Consider the following 17,009-nt stretch of genomic DNA (forward strand, 5'->3'; position numbering starts at 1 on the left):
GAGCAACTTGTTTGACGCCTAACAACAACAAGCGAATCACAAATCATCAGTGTTGAATGTACTGAAAGTTGTGTTGGTGTCCGGAGGCCGAATCTGTCCTGCGCTGGGGGACCTGGTTGCCTCGAAAGCTTCAGTTAAGTGAACTTCTAATACATAAACAGATGTAAAGCACATGATTGATCTCTCAACTCACTATTAGAAAAGAAACCCAACCATCAAATCTCGTGTACAGCGGGGGCCCTGGGAGTCAGGCCGAGCGCCGCTGCTGGTTCTGGGCCTGAGACGTGAGGTGTGAGGGAGCAGGGCTACATGATACATGCATTTCCAAAGCAAGTAACACACGAGTCAAATAAAAAGAAAGGAAAACGGATCAAAACGTCCCTCAGATTTTCACAAACACTGCATTGAATGTGTTTTGGTAGCCGTTTCCCACACGTGACAAAAAACCTGTAAAACCTTTAACTGTTTATTAATCAACGTGGATTTTAATGGTTCAAACTGCAGCTGCTGTCCAGTTTAGAGTCAGAACAATTCCTGCAGTGTGTTAAAGTCAGAACATCTCTGGTGAAATTACACGGTTCACTGGTGAAGTGAAAACTTCCTTGACACGGAGCTTAAATACGGCATCTTTCTGCTAATTTTAACATATAGGGGAAAAAACACACACACACACACACACACACACACACACACACACACACACACATATGACGATGTGTTCACTTATTTACACTAAAACATTCAACATTAACATGGAATTTGACCAGAGGCGCACAAACTGTTGCATCTAACTACATAAATAATATTCCTTCACATATGGATTCCAGACCCAGACCACAAGCCCCTCTGGGCAGCTCCAGCGTGCAGATGACCATCACCTCCTACTCTACTTCCCCTTTTTTTTATTTGGCGGCCACTAATCTTAACTTTTCACTTTTTCCCTCTTCTTATTACTAATGTTTAAACTTTCTAGCTTCCCCGCGAAGGGCTGTTGATGAGAGACTGTCCTTGAGGAGTCATCCTGGGTAGTCTGCTGTGACATGCTCTCTCGCTCACAGTGGTGGTGACAGGAACCAGACGTCCACCTTTAAACGCTCCCTCACAGAACATTAGTCCGTGAAGTGGTTGCGCCCGAGACGCCGTTTCGTGACAGTTTGGGCCTGCAGTGACTCTGCACATCAACCACTGAACTCTAAACCAATGGTGGAGTTCCCCTTTAAGCCAGAGTGAGTGAGTTTATGGAAATATCTCCTGTTTACAGCTCTGTTCACTTCATCATCGCCTGTGCTGCAGGATCAAGCCCGGCGTATCCAAGCGCAGGCTGCTGTGGTGTCACCCCGGCAACGGCAGAGCTGGAATGCAGCTGTTCTGCCAAAAAACAGCGACTCTGCTGGCATCATTTCAGATTCACTGCAAGATCGATGCAGGTGACCGACGGTTAAACATTAAACCGCTGAAGGCCCTTATCTCCACCACTGATGACACCACAGCGGCGGTATTTCACCATGTAATATAACTACATAAGACATGCATGAAAGGATGTTCAGTGAAGGAGACGACTCAACTTGTTTAAAGGGGAAGTCCAGAGCGGTTTGGTGCGAAACGCCTAGGGAACTGTTCCCAGTGGTGGTGATGGGAACCAGACGTCCACCTCTAAAAGCTCCTCTCAGACAGTTCCTACATGAAATGGTTCTGAATACTCGGGCCTGATATCTGAGACGCTGTTTCATGAAAGCTTCTGAGAAAAACTTTATCTGTTATCCCATCATCAACGTTCCCTATAAACTCAGAAGACTCGTGTAGGTTCTCTGGTGGTTCTGGATGGTAAATAAAATGTGTTGTAGTCATGGCGACGACGTCTGGTTCCCATCACCACCACTGTGAAGAAAGCACCAAGTTAAATGACAGAGCACAGTGGCCAAAGAGCTCGGCCAGAACTCGGACGCCGTTTTAAGCAGGATATTTTCCTAGATTACAGGAATCGGGTCAGAGAGCCGGTTCCTCTCCCTGCTCACACATCACAAACAAGACCCAGGCCTTGGAGTAAAGGCTCCCCAGGAGGCTGGAGAATGAATGCAGGACTGAATAAATGCTGATAATGAGGAGGAAGGATGTCAGCAGGTACAGCTGAAACTGCCTGAGCAGAGAAGCAAACAGTACAGCATCATCACTCCTGTTTACACAGCGCACACACACACACACACACACACACACACACACACACACACACACACCAGTCCACTTCAGCTCTCCGGACAGGACAGTTTGCCTAGATAAACCACAGACTTAAAGGGGAACTCCACCGAGTTTTCAAAATTTCTGTATAATTCAGTGTTTTAGATGATAAACCGAGAGATTCAGAGGGTTTGGTGTGAAACGGTTCAGACGTCTTCACAGTGGTGGTGATGGGAACCAGACGTCGCCATGACTACAACACAGACATAGACACGTTACTTACCATCCAGAACCACCAGAGAACCTACACGTGGTAAAAAAAACACCTTGCATGTTACTTCCCCAGTATGGATTGGTTTAAAAAACACATTTTAGACCAAAATAATTCTCAGAACTATCATAAAACATAGAGATCAGGTATGCATGTGAGGAAGCCTTTAGAGGCATTGAACTGATCTCTGTAAATAATCATGAATGGCTTTGTTTGTGTCCTCGCCCTTTAGTGAGGTAGGGGTTTCAATAGAAATCCCCGTCTGAGTGAAAGAGAAACACTTGTGACTTCCGAAGTGCCCAAAACTTTTTAATAAACCGTGTGGAATTAACACTCAGCCTCGTTACCGAGTCAGGCGGTCAATACTGGCTGAGAGAGTTAGAAAAGTGGACAGTTTAACCTCTAGTGTCCATCGCCCGCTTACAAATAAAGGACAAACAAAAGGTGTTTCCAATATGAAGTAAACTGAAAACAGCCGTGCTGGTTAAGGTGGCGCTGTTCCCTTCCAGCCCCAGTTAAGAGTCGGGGTATCAAAGTCCAGTCTTGACCACCGCACTGCACAAGATAGTGTTTCCCCTGCGATACCAGCCCCATAACAGAACCCTCGTGAGGTGCACTGGTCACATTATAGCAGGGAGAACCACTTGTTGACGTTCCGACGACCCACGTTTACAAGAAGGTCTCAGAGTTGGCCGAGATCCTGAGATGAGACTTGTGTTTGAACAATGCAGCCAGTGACGAGTGTCTCTTCACTGTAGCTGCTGATGGAGCGCTAGAGAGAACTGGGGGTTTCTCCGCAGACCACTGCCCCCCTGCACCACCCCCAGAAGTCCTCCGGGGAGCGCCAAGCAGCTCCAATAAGTCCCAGTCGTCACACTTCTCCAGATACTGCCACGGCTTTTTGCCACTGCTGTCCCTGAGGGCCACGTTGGCCTTGAACTTGTGCACCAAGACCCGGAGGAAGCTCTTGTGGCTGTGAATGGCGGCCAGGTGCAGAGGCGTGTAGCCGCAGGCGCTTTTAGCGTCCACGTCCAGCGTCATCCCTGCCTTGCTCACGCCGTAGGACAGCGTGTTCAGGACCCGGTGGTCCCCATGCTTGGCGATCCAGTGCAGGACAGTGTATCCAGAAATGATGTCCCGCTTGTTCAGCAGGTTGTGATCCTCTCTGAAGAGGGCGTAGATGTCACTCCAGTTGCCTGACGCCGCCTTCACAAACCATTCGTGCTCCCGGGGCTCCAAGGGAACCTGGGAGTGTCGGGAGCTGAAGGACATGGAGTCGTGACCCAGGCTGCGAGTGGAGCCGGCGGAGGACAACCCGTCCAGGGTGCTGTGTGTCCGGCTGGAGGAGATGGAGGTGACGCTGAGGAACGAGGAGATCCGGTGAAGTCTCTTAAGTCGGCTGCTGTCACTGCCCTCACGGAAGGCTTGATCCAGGTCTGAGCCCAGACTCCGACACATGCGGCTCTGCATGCGGTGAGACAGTCGCCGTGCGACGGGTCCAAGACGGGCCCCTTCCTCTGGCATCGAACCTGGAGCAGGTGCGCGAGGTTCCTCGTCAAGGTGTCCGGTGGAGTGGTGCCAAGGTGTGACCAGACGTTCTGGACGATGGAACTGCGACAACAGCTCAGCTTCGTGAGAATGACGGACAGTGTTCCGCACTTGCTCTCCACCTTCCAAGATGACGCCTTGATAGTTTCGCACATCCTCACTGGACCAGCTGTCCCGCAAGAGCACCCGGGGCCAGTCGGAGTCTGCGGAGGAGGGCAGAGGAAGGCTGTTCTGGCTGGAGCAAAGGCCTTGGTACTGGCTGAGCTCAGGAGGGTGCAGGGTTTGCGAAGGCAGACCGCGCCTCTGGTGCGCAGGGTTGATCGGAACTTCTGTCGCCTCATAATTTTCTTCTTCGTCGATGTAGAACTGACCAAAGCGATTCGGCGTGAGGAAGCTGTCGTTGCTCTGGCTCAGACCTCCCTGCCTGCAAGGCTGCAAGCTGGAGACGGCGCCGGGGATGTCGGCCAAACACGGACTGGAGGCGGAAATCTGGGACTGTCCGAGAGGGATGGGAAAAGGCCAAGGAGATGGCTCCGGCCCCTCATACGGCTCATCGCATGACTCATAAAGAATTGGCCCGTCCAGGAGCGGAGGGGTCAAGCTCACCTCCTGGAAAGGAGCGCGAGGTGACGTCTGGCCGAAACCTTCCACTTCTCTCAATTGTCCAGGTCTGGCACTGTAAACACTATTGTGCGTCTCCACTGGGCCTTTCCACTCCTCAGAGCTGTGGCCGCTGCCGCTCGACCGCTTAGAGTCCGGGCTAAACCTGGGGGCGTCTCTGGCTCGCGCCGGCGGTGAGGGGCGTCTGACGGACCTCTCCAAGTTGACAGCCTCCACGTCGTTGTTGTTGTCGTTGACGATCCCGGCGGCTGGCAGGACGCCAGGCGTGTCGGGAGCGGCGTTCCTGAGAGGCTTCCTCTGGGTGGGAGCCTCGCCTCTCCGCGGCGCGCTCTCCTCGCCTCGGCCTCTCGAGGACGGCTTGGCGGCGTCTCCGAGTCGCTGCTGGTACCTCCTCTTCAGCACCACGTACGACACGCCGCCGTCCCGCTTCACCACCGTGGCCACGCCGTTCACGTAGCGCTTGAAGAGCTCGCGGTTCCGCGCGCGCGCCCTCTCGTCCTCCTCCTCGCGCAGGAAGCGCGTGAAGTGCGTGAGGAGCTCGGCGTTGCGCGCGCTCCCTCCGCGGCCGAGCAGGAAGCGCAGCACCGAGTCCTGGTTGAAGTCCGTGGCCATCGCTCGACGCCTCCTGCCCAGCGTCTCTCCTCGCCGCCGACGTTCACCGTGAAGTGTGGAGGAGTGGAGGCGGGAACCTGGAGCTCCACCCCGCCGCGTAACAACAGCTCCACCTGCTCCGCTCACCTGGCAGAGGAACATGGAGCCACAGCGGGGCTGGGTCTAAAATACTCCGGCTTCTTTTTGGAATCTTCCCGTTCCACCTTAAATGGGGCGCCAGAATGTAACTGCTGGCTCCATTTAAGGTGGAACGGGAAAATTCCAAAAGTTCGAAAGGGAAGCCTTACGCCATGAAGGCCACTCCGGGCAAGCAGGACCACACGTTCTCGAGTGTTCTTAAAGGGGAACTCCGCCCATTTTTCTGAATTCCTTCCTAATTTACTCTTTGAGATGTAAACAGGGCCGTTCAGGGCGGTTCGGTGTGAAACGCTCTGTTCTAGAGAAACTTACCGAGTCAGAACTGCTCACAGTGGTGGTGATGGGAACCAGACGTCCCCTCTAAAAGCTCCTCACTGAAGTGGTTCTGAATTCACTGCCTGATGCCTCACAGTTCTAGTTTTGTGGTCAACATGTGGCCTAAAACCACTTAATCCATTTACTGTGATCCGCTCACGGTGGAGGGGCACATTCTGGGTGTTCTGAGGCAAAATAGTCCCCAAAGAAAACTTGGTTTCACTGCAGTTGCGTTTGTTTCCCTCACGTATATTTTTATACTTTCAAGCTTCCTTTGGAAACACTGCGTGGATCTTGTGCTGGGTTGGTCTGCGTTCAGTGGTCGAGAGGTGGGCAGTCACTCAGAGTGGTTTTGATGGGAAATGGTTCGTTGGCAGGGATGGACCGGGGGTCTTGCGAGGCCCTTGGAGACCAAATGAGTGGTGAGATCAAGCAGTGGTTCATGTTTGTGTTGATCAACAGTGCAAATCATCTTTTTTGTCTTACGAATAAACTAAATTAGCCTAATTAATGATTAATGTGTTCCATTGTGTCGGAGCGTTTTAAGGTTTTATGAACAGAAATGTCCCGAAACGTAAAACAGGTAGAACGTCCAGTTTCAATCGCAGCGACCGACTCCGGGATGATCTAAAGCTTTAGGGAACATGACATTCACTTTATTCCTTGAGTCATTTGAACATGAACATCAATGGCTGTTCGTTTATCCAACGTATTCGAGCCGCCTCTGGCCTTCTGGTCACTGGGCCCTACTGGCCCATTCAGTAATCCACCCATTCTGATTGTGGAGAACAAAGCCGCTTTATTCACTGTCCTAACCAACCACACACATCTTCTAAGCCGATTATCCCTCTGGGTCATGGGGGGGTGCTGGAGCGTATCCCAGCGGTCATTGGGCGGAAGGCAGGGTGCACCCTGGATAGGCAGTCAGTCCATCGCAGGGCAGACAGACAGACAGACTGACTGATACAATCACACCTTTGGGGCAATTTACCAAGTCCAAATGCCCTGACTGCATGTCTCTAGACTGTGGGAGAACCTTGAGGAACCCCACGCAGACACAGGGAGAACATGCAGACTCCACGCAGAGAGGACCCCGGTCGCCCGGCCGGGGATTCGAACCCAGGCCCTTCTCACTGGGAGGCGACAGCGCTCCAAACCAACTAGTGTCCCCTGAACTTGTACATCACTGCTACTGGAACAAAACCATGATCTCCATCTTTTGGACAGAATTATGAAATTCCTGCTGCTCTTTATGCCGAGTGTGAATTTCATGATGAGTGGACCAAAACAAGTTGGGGAAAAAATCTGGTTCCATTCACTTCCACTAAAACGAAAGTAATTTTTCCTTCTTCTGTAAATCATTAGAAAGAGGACTAGGAATGCACTGCCTGGTGACACACACACACACACACACACACTTTGTGGATAGTTTTGAGGAGTTTGCGGCCTAAAACACGTGTTTTGCCCTCCGTGTTCTCCAGGGTATATTTTCGTTTGTCCATCTCAATTTCTGTGACCGAGTCGTAAGGTAATTTAATCAGTAACTGCAGGAAATAAATGCAGTTTATTTATTTATTTACTGTAAAAGCCCCTCAAATGAGCAGAACATGTGATATGATCTCCACATATCACTATATATAAATATGTAACTATATTCACTGCTGAGAGCCAAAAATCTGCACCGCTCTTTGTGTTGTTCTCTAAAAGTGATGTTTCCAGAGCAGATCACTGAAGAGACGCCGTCTGTTTATAGTTTAGAGCCCAGATTTGGGGAAAAACGGCTCGACTTTCAGTAGAAAAACAAAGTTCAGCTTCTTTTATTATAAGGGTTTAAAATGACATCACCGTCTATTGGACTGGAGAGAAGAGCTACAGCCTCACACGACGCCCAGCTTCTGAATGGAGCTTATGGAGTATGAACGTTATGAAGAACATGACCGAGTGCGGTTTGGACCCACCGGTGGTTCCGAGAGGTTTTAAAGCAGCCGGGCGGAGCATCGTGTGCGAGTTCAAACAAAATAGCAGCTTAAAACGGGTCCGATCTGAACGTCTGTCTGATGCTCATCAGTCTTTAAAGCAATTATCTGCCGATATGATTCTGATTATCATGCGTCTCTAACAAATAAAGCTGCATGCTGAATGAAACTAGGCTGAACACCCAGTTACGGCCTTGTCTGTCCGTCTATCGGTCAGGGATGCACAATATCGGACTTGTATTGGTATCGGCGGAAAGATCGATATGTCATGATGATATCTGATGGTGATATCTGATGGTGATATCTGATGGTGATATCTGATGGTGATATCTGATGGTGATATCTGATGGTGACGGGTTACTGCACTAAAATAAACGGTTTATTCCTCCGAGTCCAGATTTTATATAATTTAACGCTTCTTTATCGGCATTAAGACGTATAATAAATAAAACGTGGCCACTGCAAAAGTTACGGCTCACTTTATCATTTAAACTCTGTAAATAAATAAATTGTGCACTAAAATTGGCTGAAAAATGCCACGTTAGGTTCCCCGGAGGACGAGTTCACTAATGGTCACTTAGAAACTCCACAAAACGTGTCATTTGAACTGAAGTCTGTCCACTACCACAGAAAGAAAGACCCCAGGCCGTGTCGTGCAGTAGACGCTTTTATTTGAACCTTTGCCTTGACGTTTCAGCAGTTTGGTCGCCCCTCGGCCCCCCGGAGCAGAACGGAGCCGGATGAAAGAGCAGGGAGGATCATCGGCAGCGAAAGGGAACGGTGACGCTCTAAAGACTCTTTTTTTCCTGTATTTCAGTTTTGTGCATTTTTTTCTTTCTTTTTTGTGTTAGAGATCCTACAGTTACATCGCCTCTCTGATCAAACACTAAACCCTCTCCCGCGCCTGCGGCCACTAATGCCACCTTAATGCTCTCTTAGGAGAAGTGATAGGGAGATTATCACCCTTCAAACAGCCACACACACACACACACACACACACACACACACACACACACGTCTCAATAAACAACGGTCAAGCCACGAAGTGAGAGAGACCCAGCCGTCGAGAGAGGAAGAGAGAGCTGGAGAAAGAGGGGAAGACTGATCATAAATAAAGATATATTACAATCTAGTAGACGAAAATAAACGTTAATCTCCATTAATTCTAATTTCTTTTAACCCTGGCATCATAAACAATATCCACACCAGTTGTACATTCAGGAGTGCCGTGCGCTTCATTGGAGACGAAGAGAAGGAGGACACGGCCCACAGTGAGAGGACGTGACGGGAAAAAACAGACGGAAGATTATTTTAAATGTTCTGATACGGATAAATGAGACAAACGGCATCACTCACACGTATATAAAGGTAGATTTTCACAAGTGGGACGAGGGGGCAGGAGAAGTTTTGCTACTTTTTTGTGGAGATTTTTCCTTTATGTTGATTTTTTTGTCTTTTTTTTTTTTTAAATAAATTTTATTGTAAGGCTCATAAATGAACTGCAGCGTATGAGCTATACAGATTATACGCGAGTCTGGGCTCTGTTCTGCTCCGGAGCTGGAGGAAGCGCCACAACTGCGGTTCGGCCTTTGTTGATTTGTCGCCCCCTGCAGGCCTGCGATGTTTCAGCTGCCCTTTTGACCCCTGGCTGTATCGTTAGGACATGGTGACCGGCTGAAGCGCCGGGCAGGGCGAAGATCCGCCCTCCTGGGGGCCGTCTTCGTTGTAGAGGCGCTTGATGCCGTCGAAGTATTCGTCCACGTCCATCTGCTCCACTTTGCGCTTGGTCGAGGGCTTCCTCCGGAGCGGCAGGGAAGCACAGGACCTGGGCAGGGTGGGGTCAGGGATCAGGCTGGAGTCACCGGACGGGCTCCGGTCCCTGTGAGAGCAGGCGGGCGGTGTCGGGACGGCCGAGAGGTGCCAAGGGGGCAAGACTCGGCTGTCCCGAGACTCCGGGGGAGGGGGGCGCAGCGGTTGGCAGATGTATACAGTGTTGGGAGGCAGGGATGCCGTGTGAGTGGACAGGCAACGTGAAACCAGCTCTCTGCAGCCAATCAGCTCAGAGCTGACAATCTGAGAAAGAGAGAGACATTAAAATAAGAAACTTCATGATAGAAATGATGAAGCAATCCCAACACAGGGATCGTCTCACCAAATTTCCAAAATTTCTGTATAATAAAGTGGTTCAGATGTAAACAGAGTCATGGGCAGTCGTGGGCTGGAGGTCAGGGAACCAGCCTCGTGACCGGAAGGTCGCCAGTTCGATCCCCAGAGCCGACAGCGCACGACTGAGGTGTCCATGAGCAAGACACCTAACCCCCAACTGCTCCCCGGGCACTGCGGATAGGGCTGCCCACCGCTCCGGGCAAGTGTGCTCACTGCCCCCTAGTGTGTGTGTGCTCAGTAGTGTGTATGTGGTGTTTCACTTCACGGATGGGTTAAATGCGGAGGGGGAATTTCCCCGTTTGTGGGATTAAAAAGGATCTCAATCTTAATTCAGAGCGGTTCGGTGTGAAACGCTCAGTTCTAGATAAACTTACAGAGTCAGAACTTTTCACAGTGGTGGTGATGGGAACCAGACGTCCACCTCTAAAAGCTCCTCACAGAAAGTTCCTACATGAACTGGTTCTGAATTCACTGCCTGATGACCGAGACGCTGTTTTATGATGGTAACGAGAACCACATGCAGGGCAAAACAGACTCTTTATTATATTTATCACCATTTTCCATCATCAACATTCCACACAAGACTCGTGTAGGTTCTCTGGTGGTTCTGGATGGTAAATAAAGTGTCTATATCTGTGTTGTAGTCATGGCAACGCCTGGTTCCCATCACCACCACTGTAAATACATCTGGACCATTTCACACCAAACCCACTGAATCTGTTTACAACTCAAATCACTGAAATATACAATGAGAATCTATACGCTGAGGAGTCACGCAGCCACTGACCTTCAACATGACCAAGCTTCACAGCCGTAAGAGTGGTGTGAGATGATGTGATGTTGAGGAACGGCAGAAGACACTTTAAACACGTTTATTCAGCGTTTACATTTAAACAGCTTCCGCTTTCAAAAGCTGCTGCAGACTGTAGTCCATCTGTTTCTCTGATACCCTGTTCTTCAGTGGTCAGGACCCCCATGGACCCTCACAGAGCAGGTGCTGTTTGGGTGGTGGATCATTCTCAGCACTGCAGTAACTGCAGTAAAATGGAAATCAGCTTGGGTCTCTGAAATCACTCTAAATTCAATCAAATAGAATATTTTCATCATCGGGAGGTCGCTAATTCGATCACTGGTGACTCTGGAGTCCAAGAGAGCACAACTGGCCTCGCTCTCTGGGTGGGTAGGATGGCCCCCCGTCTCCCCCCATCACTGAAAGAGCAGCCGTCTGTTAGCTGACGTAACAGATCCACCGGCTGGCGCTTTCCTCCGAGTGCGTTCAGCTGTTCTGCCTTCACCCTCCTGGCGCTGATAGTACTGTGTGATTGGGGGAGTCCGAACGAACTGGAAACGACTAAACTGGGGAATTTTCTCCTGTAACTTTGCCAGATCCGCTGAGCAATGTGTCCACAAAGCAGATGGACATTGCATTTTATGGCTTCTGTGAAAAGGGCTCAACACAGCTGGACAGACGGTTTGAGTTTGTCTGAATTCACAGATTCGTCGTCACACCGACTTTACTGTGCCCGCGCCCTGTGAGGCGAGTCCTGTGCCTCGTTATGCGTGTAGAGTCATAAAGTCAGGTACGCGCATGTTTGGGTTCAAAGGGCGTCTGTGTGCACCTGAGTGTCTTTTACCTGAGCTTTGCGCAGCAGGTCCGCGGTCACAGCGAGCCAATCAGGACAGAGTTTCTCCAGCTGGAGCGTGACGAGGGCGAGGGCCAGTGTGGAGCCACGCACCGGCAGCAGTGCATTGTGGGAAAGACAGTGCAGCAGCTCCTGGGTGAGCAGGGCCAAATGCTGGGATCGGTCCAGCGCGGACAGCACGCCGCTCAGACGCACCGCCTTGCAGCTGAACACCGTCGCATGGAACTACAGGGAGAGAGGAATAAAGATCAGGCAATATGTAAACGCTCCCCTTCATTCCAGCACACGGCCCTAAACTCAGGGCCGTCTGGGTCTGTTGGTCCGTTTGTCCTGTAATTTTCATGCAGCTGTTTTTTAACCACGAAAAACCTTATGAATAAATGAATGAACGAATAAATGGAGATACAAGGTTTTGTTCCAACAGTGATGATGTTTCTTTGAGATTTTCTCTTTTCGTTTGTTTTAACTGATTAAATCTCATTTCAACTTCTTCAATCCCAGTTTAAGGTGCTCATCTACCCTGTAACCCTCAGCCTGTGTCTTAGTTGAAGACGAAGCTGATTGGCTGATTTAATCGAATGTGATTTGTACAGTTTTGTTGCTGCTGTTCCCCTCAGAATTAATAAAGTACAGGGAGATTCACTCGAAAGAGGCCCCGAATATTCTGTAATAACTCTCGCTGGGACGAATCAATCTGAACGAAACGGTGTGCAATGTGCTCCTGAGTGTACGGAGCCTCGAACAAGCCGGGAAGCGCCTGCGTCGGAGTGACGAGGGAGGCGCCGGACAGCCGTCGTGACGTTTAACCTCTGTTTGCAGCTCCCAGGTGCAGACCCCCGTACCCCTTCATGTGTCTGGCAGAAAACGGGGATCAGTTCCAGCGTCGCGTGTAATGCACTCGATCACACACACGGCGCGGCGTGTAGCAGATTCGTTTAGTTCAGATCGCTTCATCCTAACGGGAGTTACAGCAGAATATCCGGGGCCTCTTTCTAGTGAATCTCCCTGTATATCTACTTCATCCGTCCATCCACCCATCAGACCTGCGCAATAAGGTGATGATATATCACAGTGATGGGCAAATAAGCCAGTGAAGCTCCTTCAGAGGTGATAATCATTTTGTGAAAGAACTGACAGAAAAACGGCAAACAGGATTTTACGTTTTGATATTAATACTGAATATATTTAATATATTAATCAATAAGTACACGTACTGTTCATTCCACTTTACTTTTACTTTTATTATAGTCCATTAGGCTACGATAGAGTAAATTCCCCCATCCGTGTCGGCTCGAGTATCCAGATGAGCTGTCGATAATAATCAATACTCCTGAAAATCGGAGAGGCTTCCTACTGATCCGTCTATCAACTCAGTCAAAATCTGCAGTGGCATTTTTAGCCACCAGGACGCTCCCTAATTCCCAAACCTCTCAGGACTGCTCAGATCTGGTCTAGACACGTCCCCAGTGGGAACACAAATCTAACAAAATATGGAACTAAATAAACAACCTGGTGGCCTCTCTGACCTCAAGCTCTCCCTGTTTGGAAACTCCTCTCCGAGACTGCACTTCAGCCTGTGTGACCGGCACTGGTATGACAGGCATGTGGCAACTGCTCAGCCTCTTTCACAAGCTGTTATTGTCTCATGTTGCTTTAGAAACTGAAGTGTTTCTTTAGAGCAGGAATGCACTCTGTACCCACACCTTCACTGAGAGGAGGCTTCAGCCTGAGCGGGGTGTTGATCCTTCTACTCTACTGTTACACACAGACTGGCCACCTTACATTTATGGCATTTGGCAGACGCCCGTATCCAGGTAGAGTTAGACGTCTTGCCCAAGGACTCCTATTGGTTTGGTGTAGGGTGCTTACCCAGGCAGGGGGGGGGTTGAAGGCAGAGGTGTTGCCCACTACACTATCCAACCACCAGCCACCTGATTAAGTACACCTTGTTGTTTCTTCACACTTTGGCCCACATTCACCAGCTGTTCTTAAGAAGAAGCTTCTTAAAAATCCACTCCCAAAGATTCTGACATACACCGACGTTTGAGTTAAGAACAGAATCTGCACAAACACTCGAGGGCACAGAGTGCTGTAGACATTTTCTTGAGATCAAATTTAAGAAGAAATTTAAAAAGATGTCTAAACAAGGCCCACTGTCCACTTTATCAGCTCCACTGACCGTATAGCTGCACTCTGTAGTTCTACAGTTACAGACTGTAGTCCATCTGTTTCTCTGATACTCTGTTACCCTGTTCTTCAGTGGTCAGGACCCCCATGGACCCTCACAGAGCAGGTGCTGTTTGGGTGGTGGGTCATTCTCAGCAGTAACACTGATGTGGTGGTGGTATGTTAGCGTGTGTTGTGCTGGTCTGAGTGGATCAGACACAGCAGTGCTGCTGGAGTTTTTAAACACCTCAGTGTCGCTGCTGGACTGAGAACAGTCCACCAACCAAAAATATCCAGCCAACAGCGTCCTGTGGGCAGCGTCCTGTGGGCAGCGTCCTGTGGGCAGCGTCCTGTGACCACTGATGAAGGACTAGAGGATGACCAACACAAACTGTGCAGCAGCAGATGAGCTGTCGTCTCTGACTTTACATCTACAAGGTGGACCCACAGGGTAGGAAGGTCTAATAGAGTGGACAGTGAGTGGACAGTGATGCACTTCTGACTGAACTCTACACTCCAGTGCCGTGTTCTGTTAACACGGACGCACCGAATTTACTCCGAGTCCTCTCTGTATGTGAGCTGTATGTTTGTGTGCCACTCACGATGTGCAGGAAGTCGAGCGGCGTGGCGGTGTGCAGGTCCCAGCCGAGCTTATCCAGAACGATCCTCTCCATCCTCAAGACTTCTGAGGGCGTGCAGCCACATTTACTGCTGCTGACCAACTCTCTCAGAGCAGGAACTCGCTACAGAGAGAGAGAGGGGGGAGAGAGAGAGAGAGAGAGAGCGAGAGAGACAGACAGAGAGAGAGATAGAGACAGAGAGAGACAGAGAGAGAGGGAGAGAGAGCGAGAGAGAGACAGAGAGAGAGACAGAGAGAGCGAGAGAGCGAGAGAGAGACAGAGACAGAGAGAGAGACAGAGAGAGAGACAGAGAGAGAGACAGAGAGAGAGACAGAGAGAGAGACAGAGACAGAGAGAGAGACAGAGAGAGAGAGAGCGAGAGAGCGAGAACGAGAGAGCGAGAGGCAAGAGAGAGAGAGAGAGAGAGAGAGAGAGAGAGAGACAGAGAGAGAGACAGAGAGAGAGACAGAGAGAGAGAGAGAGAGAGAGAGAGAGAGAGAGAGAGAGAGAGAGAGAGAGAATGAGGGGCGACTACCACTAACACCTCCCTTTATCCTGTAGAATTAACAAGGCTGTATGTGCTGCTGCGTCTTTAAGCCTGAGATATGTAAATGAGCTCAGTTCTGATTGGCTGTGTCTCAGTGGGAAAAACAGTCCTGAGCTAAAATGACCTTATATTTTCAGCATGAATGGGTGGGGCTAAACTGCTGTAGGTGGAACGGGCAGATGTCATATGTAAATTAGTTGCTTCTTGTGACGTCACAGCTTGGATTTTGTGGACTGGGTTTGTTTGAACACGTTGACAATATTTACATATCATTTCAAGGCCAGCAGATCCTGGTGTTCAGCCTCGTCCCTCACAGACGGAGATTTCTCCAGATTCTCTGAGTCTTTAATGATGTTCTGCACCGTAGACGATGGAAAGCAGAAGCTCTTCACTGTTTTATGTTGAGGAACGTTCTTCTTGAGTTGTTGCTCTATTTGATGGTCCAGTCTTTCACAGAGTGGTGACCCCTCCTCCTCTTTACTTCTGAAAGACTCCGCCTCTCCGAGCTGCTCTTTATACCCAGTCATGTTACTGACCTGCTGTCAATAAATTACCGGGGTTTTTTTAGCGTTACACACTTTTGTTCCCCTGTCCCAACTTTTTTGGAACATGTTGTTGGCATCAAATCCAAATTGGGCAAATATTAGAAAAAAAAATGTAAATAAAATTTCTCAGTTTACACATTTGATATGTTGTCTTTGAAGCATTTTCAAAGAAATGCAGGCATTTTTCACAACGTCCCCATTTTTTGGATACGGGGCTGTGATTTCTTCCCCATATTTGCCCCTATACCCTATATACACCCTATATATAGCCTATATACACCCTATATATACCCTATATACACCCTATATATAGCCTATATACACCCTATATATACCCTATATACACCCTATATACACCCTATATACACCCTATATATACACGCAGTGCACTTATTGAAGTGAGATTCCACTGACGTTTTAAAACGTCTGCATAATTTAATGGATCAGATGTAAACGGAGCCGTTCAGAGCGGTTTGGTGTGAAACTTACCGAGTCAGAGCTGTTCACCGTGGTGGTGACGGGAACCAGGGGTTGCACACACATCGCCGATTTATATACTATCCACAACCACCAGTAAACCTACACGTGCCTCTGGAGTTTTATATGGATGATGAGGATAAATTAGTGGGAAATCTGAGACTCACAGCACCAGTCATGTACCCCTTCAACATGAGTGGATTAAAACATTTTACACCAAAATCTTTTCATAAAACAGCGTCTCGGTCATCAGGCAGCGAATTCATAACCATCTCATGTAGGAAGTTTCTGTGAGGAGCTTTTAGAGGGGACGTCTGGTTCCTATCACCACCACTGTGAGCAGTTCTGACTGGGCGTTTCACACCGAACCGCTTTACAACCAAAACAAACAAAAAAGTAAACAATTTTAGTTTTTCTTTCTGTTTGATGCCACATTATATACCACCGAGCTCATAGCATCGATTTATTTATGAGTCATGTTTCTTACTGTTGATGTGCGTAAGGCTGATTACGATTAACGCCAATCTTTAGGTTCACATCCCGCTTAATTCTGAGGCTGAAGAACACTACAGCATCAAACCTTCACAACTGCTCCCCAACACGGATGAAGGGAGACGTAGCTGAAGCTCTTGCTTTAGACTTTTGTTGTTAAGATCTAATAGGACACTGTCTGTTTAGTGGCTGTTATCTCGTGTCAAACACAAGGGGGCGTCACATGTGGAGCATGCGTAATATTCACACTGGCGCAGCTGTGAAGTTCAGCAGGACGTCGCTCTTGGCGGCGGCGTCTGAGTGCAGCAGTGTGTGAGCTGCTGATCTTCAGGCTGATCCTGAATCAGTTCAGACACTCACCTCGTCCTCCTCGCTGGTCTTAGCGGCCAGGAAGAAACAGGTGATGGCGATACAGCGCAGGTACTTGGGACGAGCCTGAGAGAAGACAAAGAGAAAGGAGGACATTCAGTGACTGTACAGCTGGTTAATACAGCCTCTAATCTGTGGTGTGTTATGGAAGGGCAGTCGTGGGCTGGAGGTCAGGGAACCGGCCCTGTGACCGGAAGGCCGATGGTTTGATCCCCAGAGCCGACAGCACATGACTGAGGTGTCCTTGATCAAGACACCTAACCCCCAACTGCTCCCCGGGCGCCGTGGATAGGGCTGCCCACCGCTCCGGGCAAGTGTGCTCACTGCC

General features: G+C 49.3%; 2 protein-coding genes across 2 annotated transcripts in view; both read right to left on the reverse strand.

Moving 5' to 3' along the window:
* Nucleotides 1-2,737: 2,737 nt before the first annotated feature.
* LOC108439561 (ankyrin repeat domain-containing protein SOWAHB) lies at nucleotides 2,738-6,219 on the reverse strand. The gene has a single exon (XM_017718027.2). The coding sequence runs from the start codon at nucleotides 5,366-5,368 to the stop codon at nucleotides 3,116-3,118; it is 2,253 nt and encodes a 750-aa protein (XP_017573516.1). The 5' UTR covers nucleotides 5,369-6,219; the 3' UTR covers nucleotides 2,738-3,115.
* A 2,088-nt stretch (nucleotides 6,220-8,307) lies between these two features.
* ccni (cyclin I) overlaps nucleotides 8,308-17,009 on the reverse strand; it is a 22,651-nt gene continuing 13,949 nt past the window's right edge. The window contains exons 4-7 of the mRNA XM_037546107.1: nucleotides 16,673-16,747; nucleotides 14,234-14,374; nucleotides 11,457-11,690; nucleotides 8,308-9,729 (exon numbers count right to left, since the gene is read on the reverse strand). Coding sequence (XP_037402004.1) covers nucleotides 9,313-9,729; nucleotides 11,457-11,690; nucleotides 14,234-14,374; nucleotides 16,673-16,747 — 867 coding nt within the window. The 3' untranslated portion in view covers nucleotides 8,308-9,312. The remainder of the gene's footprint in view (nucleotides 9,730-11,456; nucleotides 11,691-14,233; nucleotides 14,375-16,672; nucleotides 16,748-17,009) is intronic.

This window comes from Pygocentrus nattereri, chromosome 16 (genome assembly GCF_015220715.1).
Source record: "Pygocentrus nattereri isolate fPygNat1 chromosome 16, fPygNat1.pri, whole genome shotgun sequence".
Taxonomy (NCBI): Eukaryota; Metazoa; Chordata; class Actinopteri; order Characiformes; family Serrasalmidae; genus Pygocentrus; species Pygocentrus nattereri.

Coding starts and splice junctions, on each gene's coding strand:
- LOC108439561 (XM_017718027.2), bottom strand. CDS start 5,368: ATGTTCCTCTGCCAGGTGAGCGGAGCAGGTGGAGCTGTTGTTACGCGG.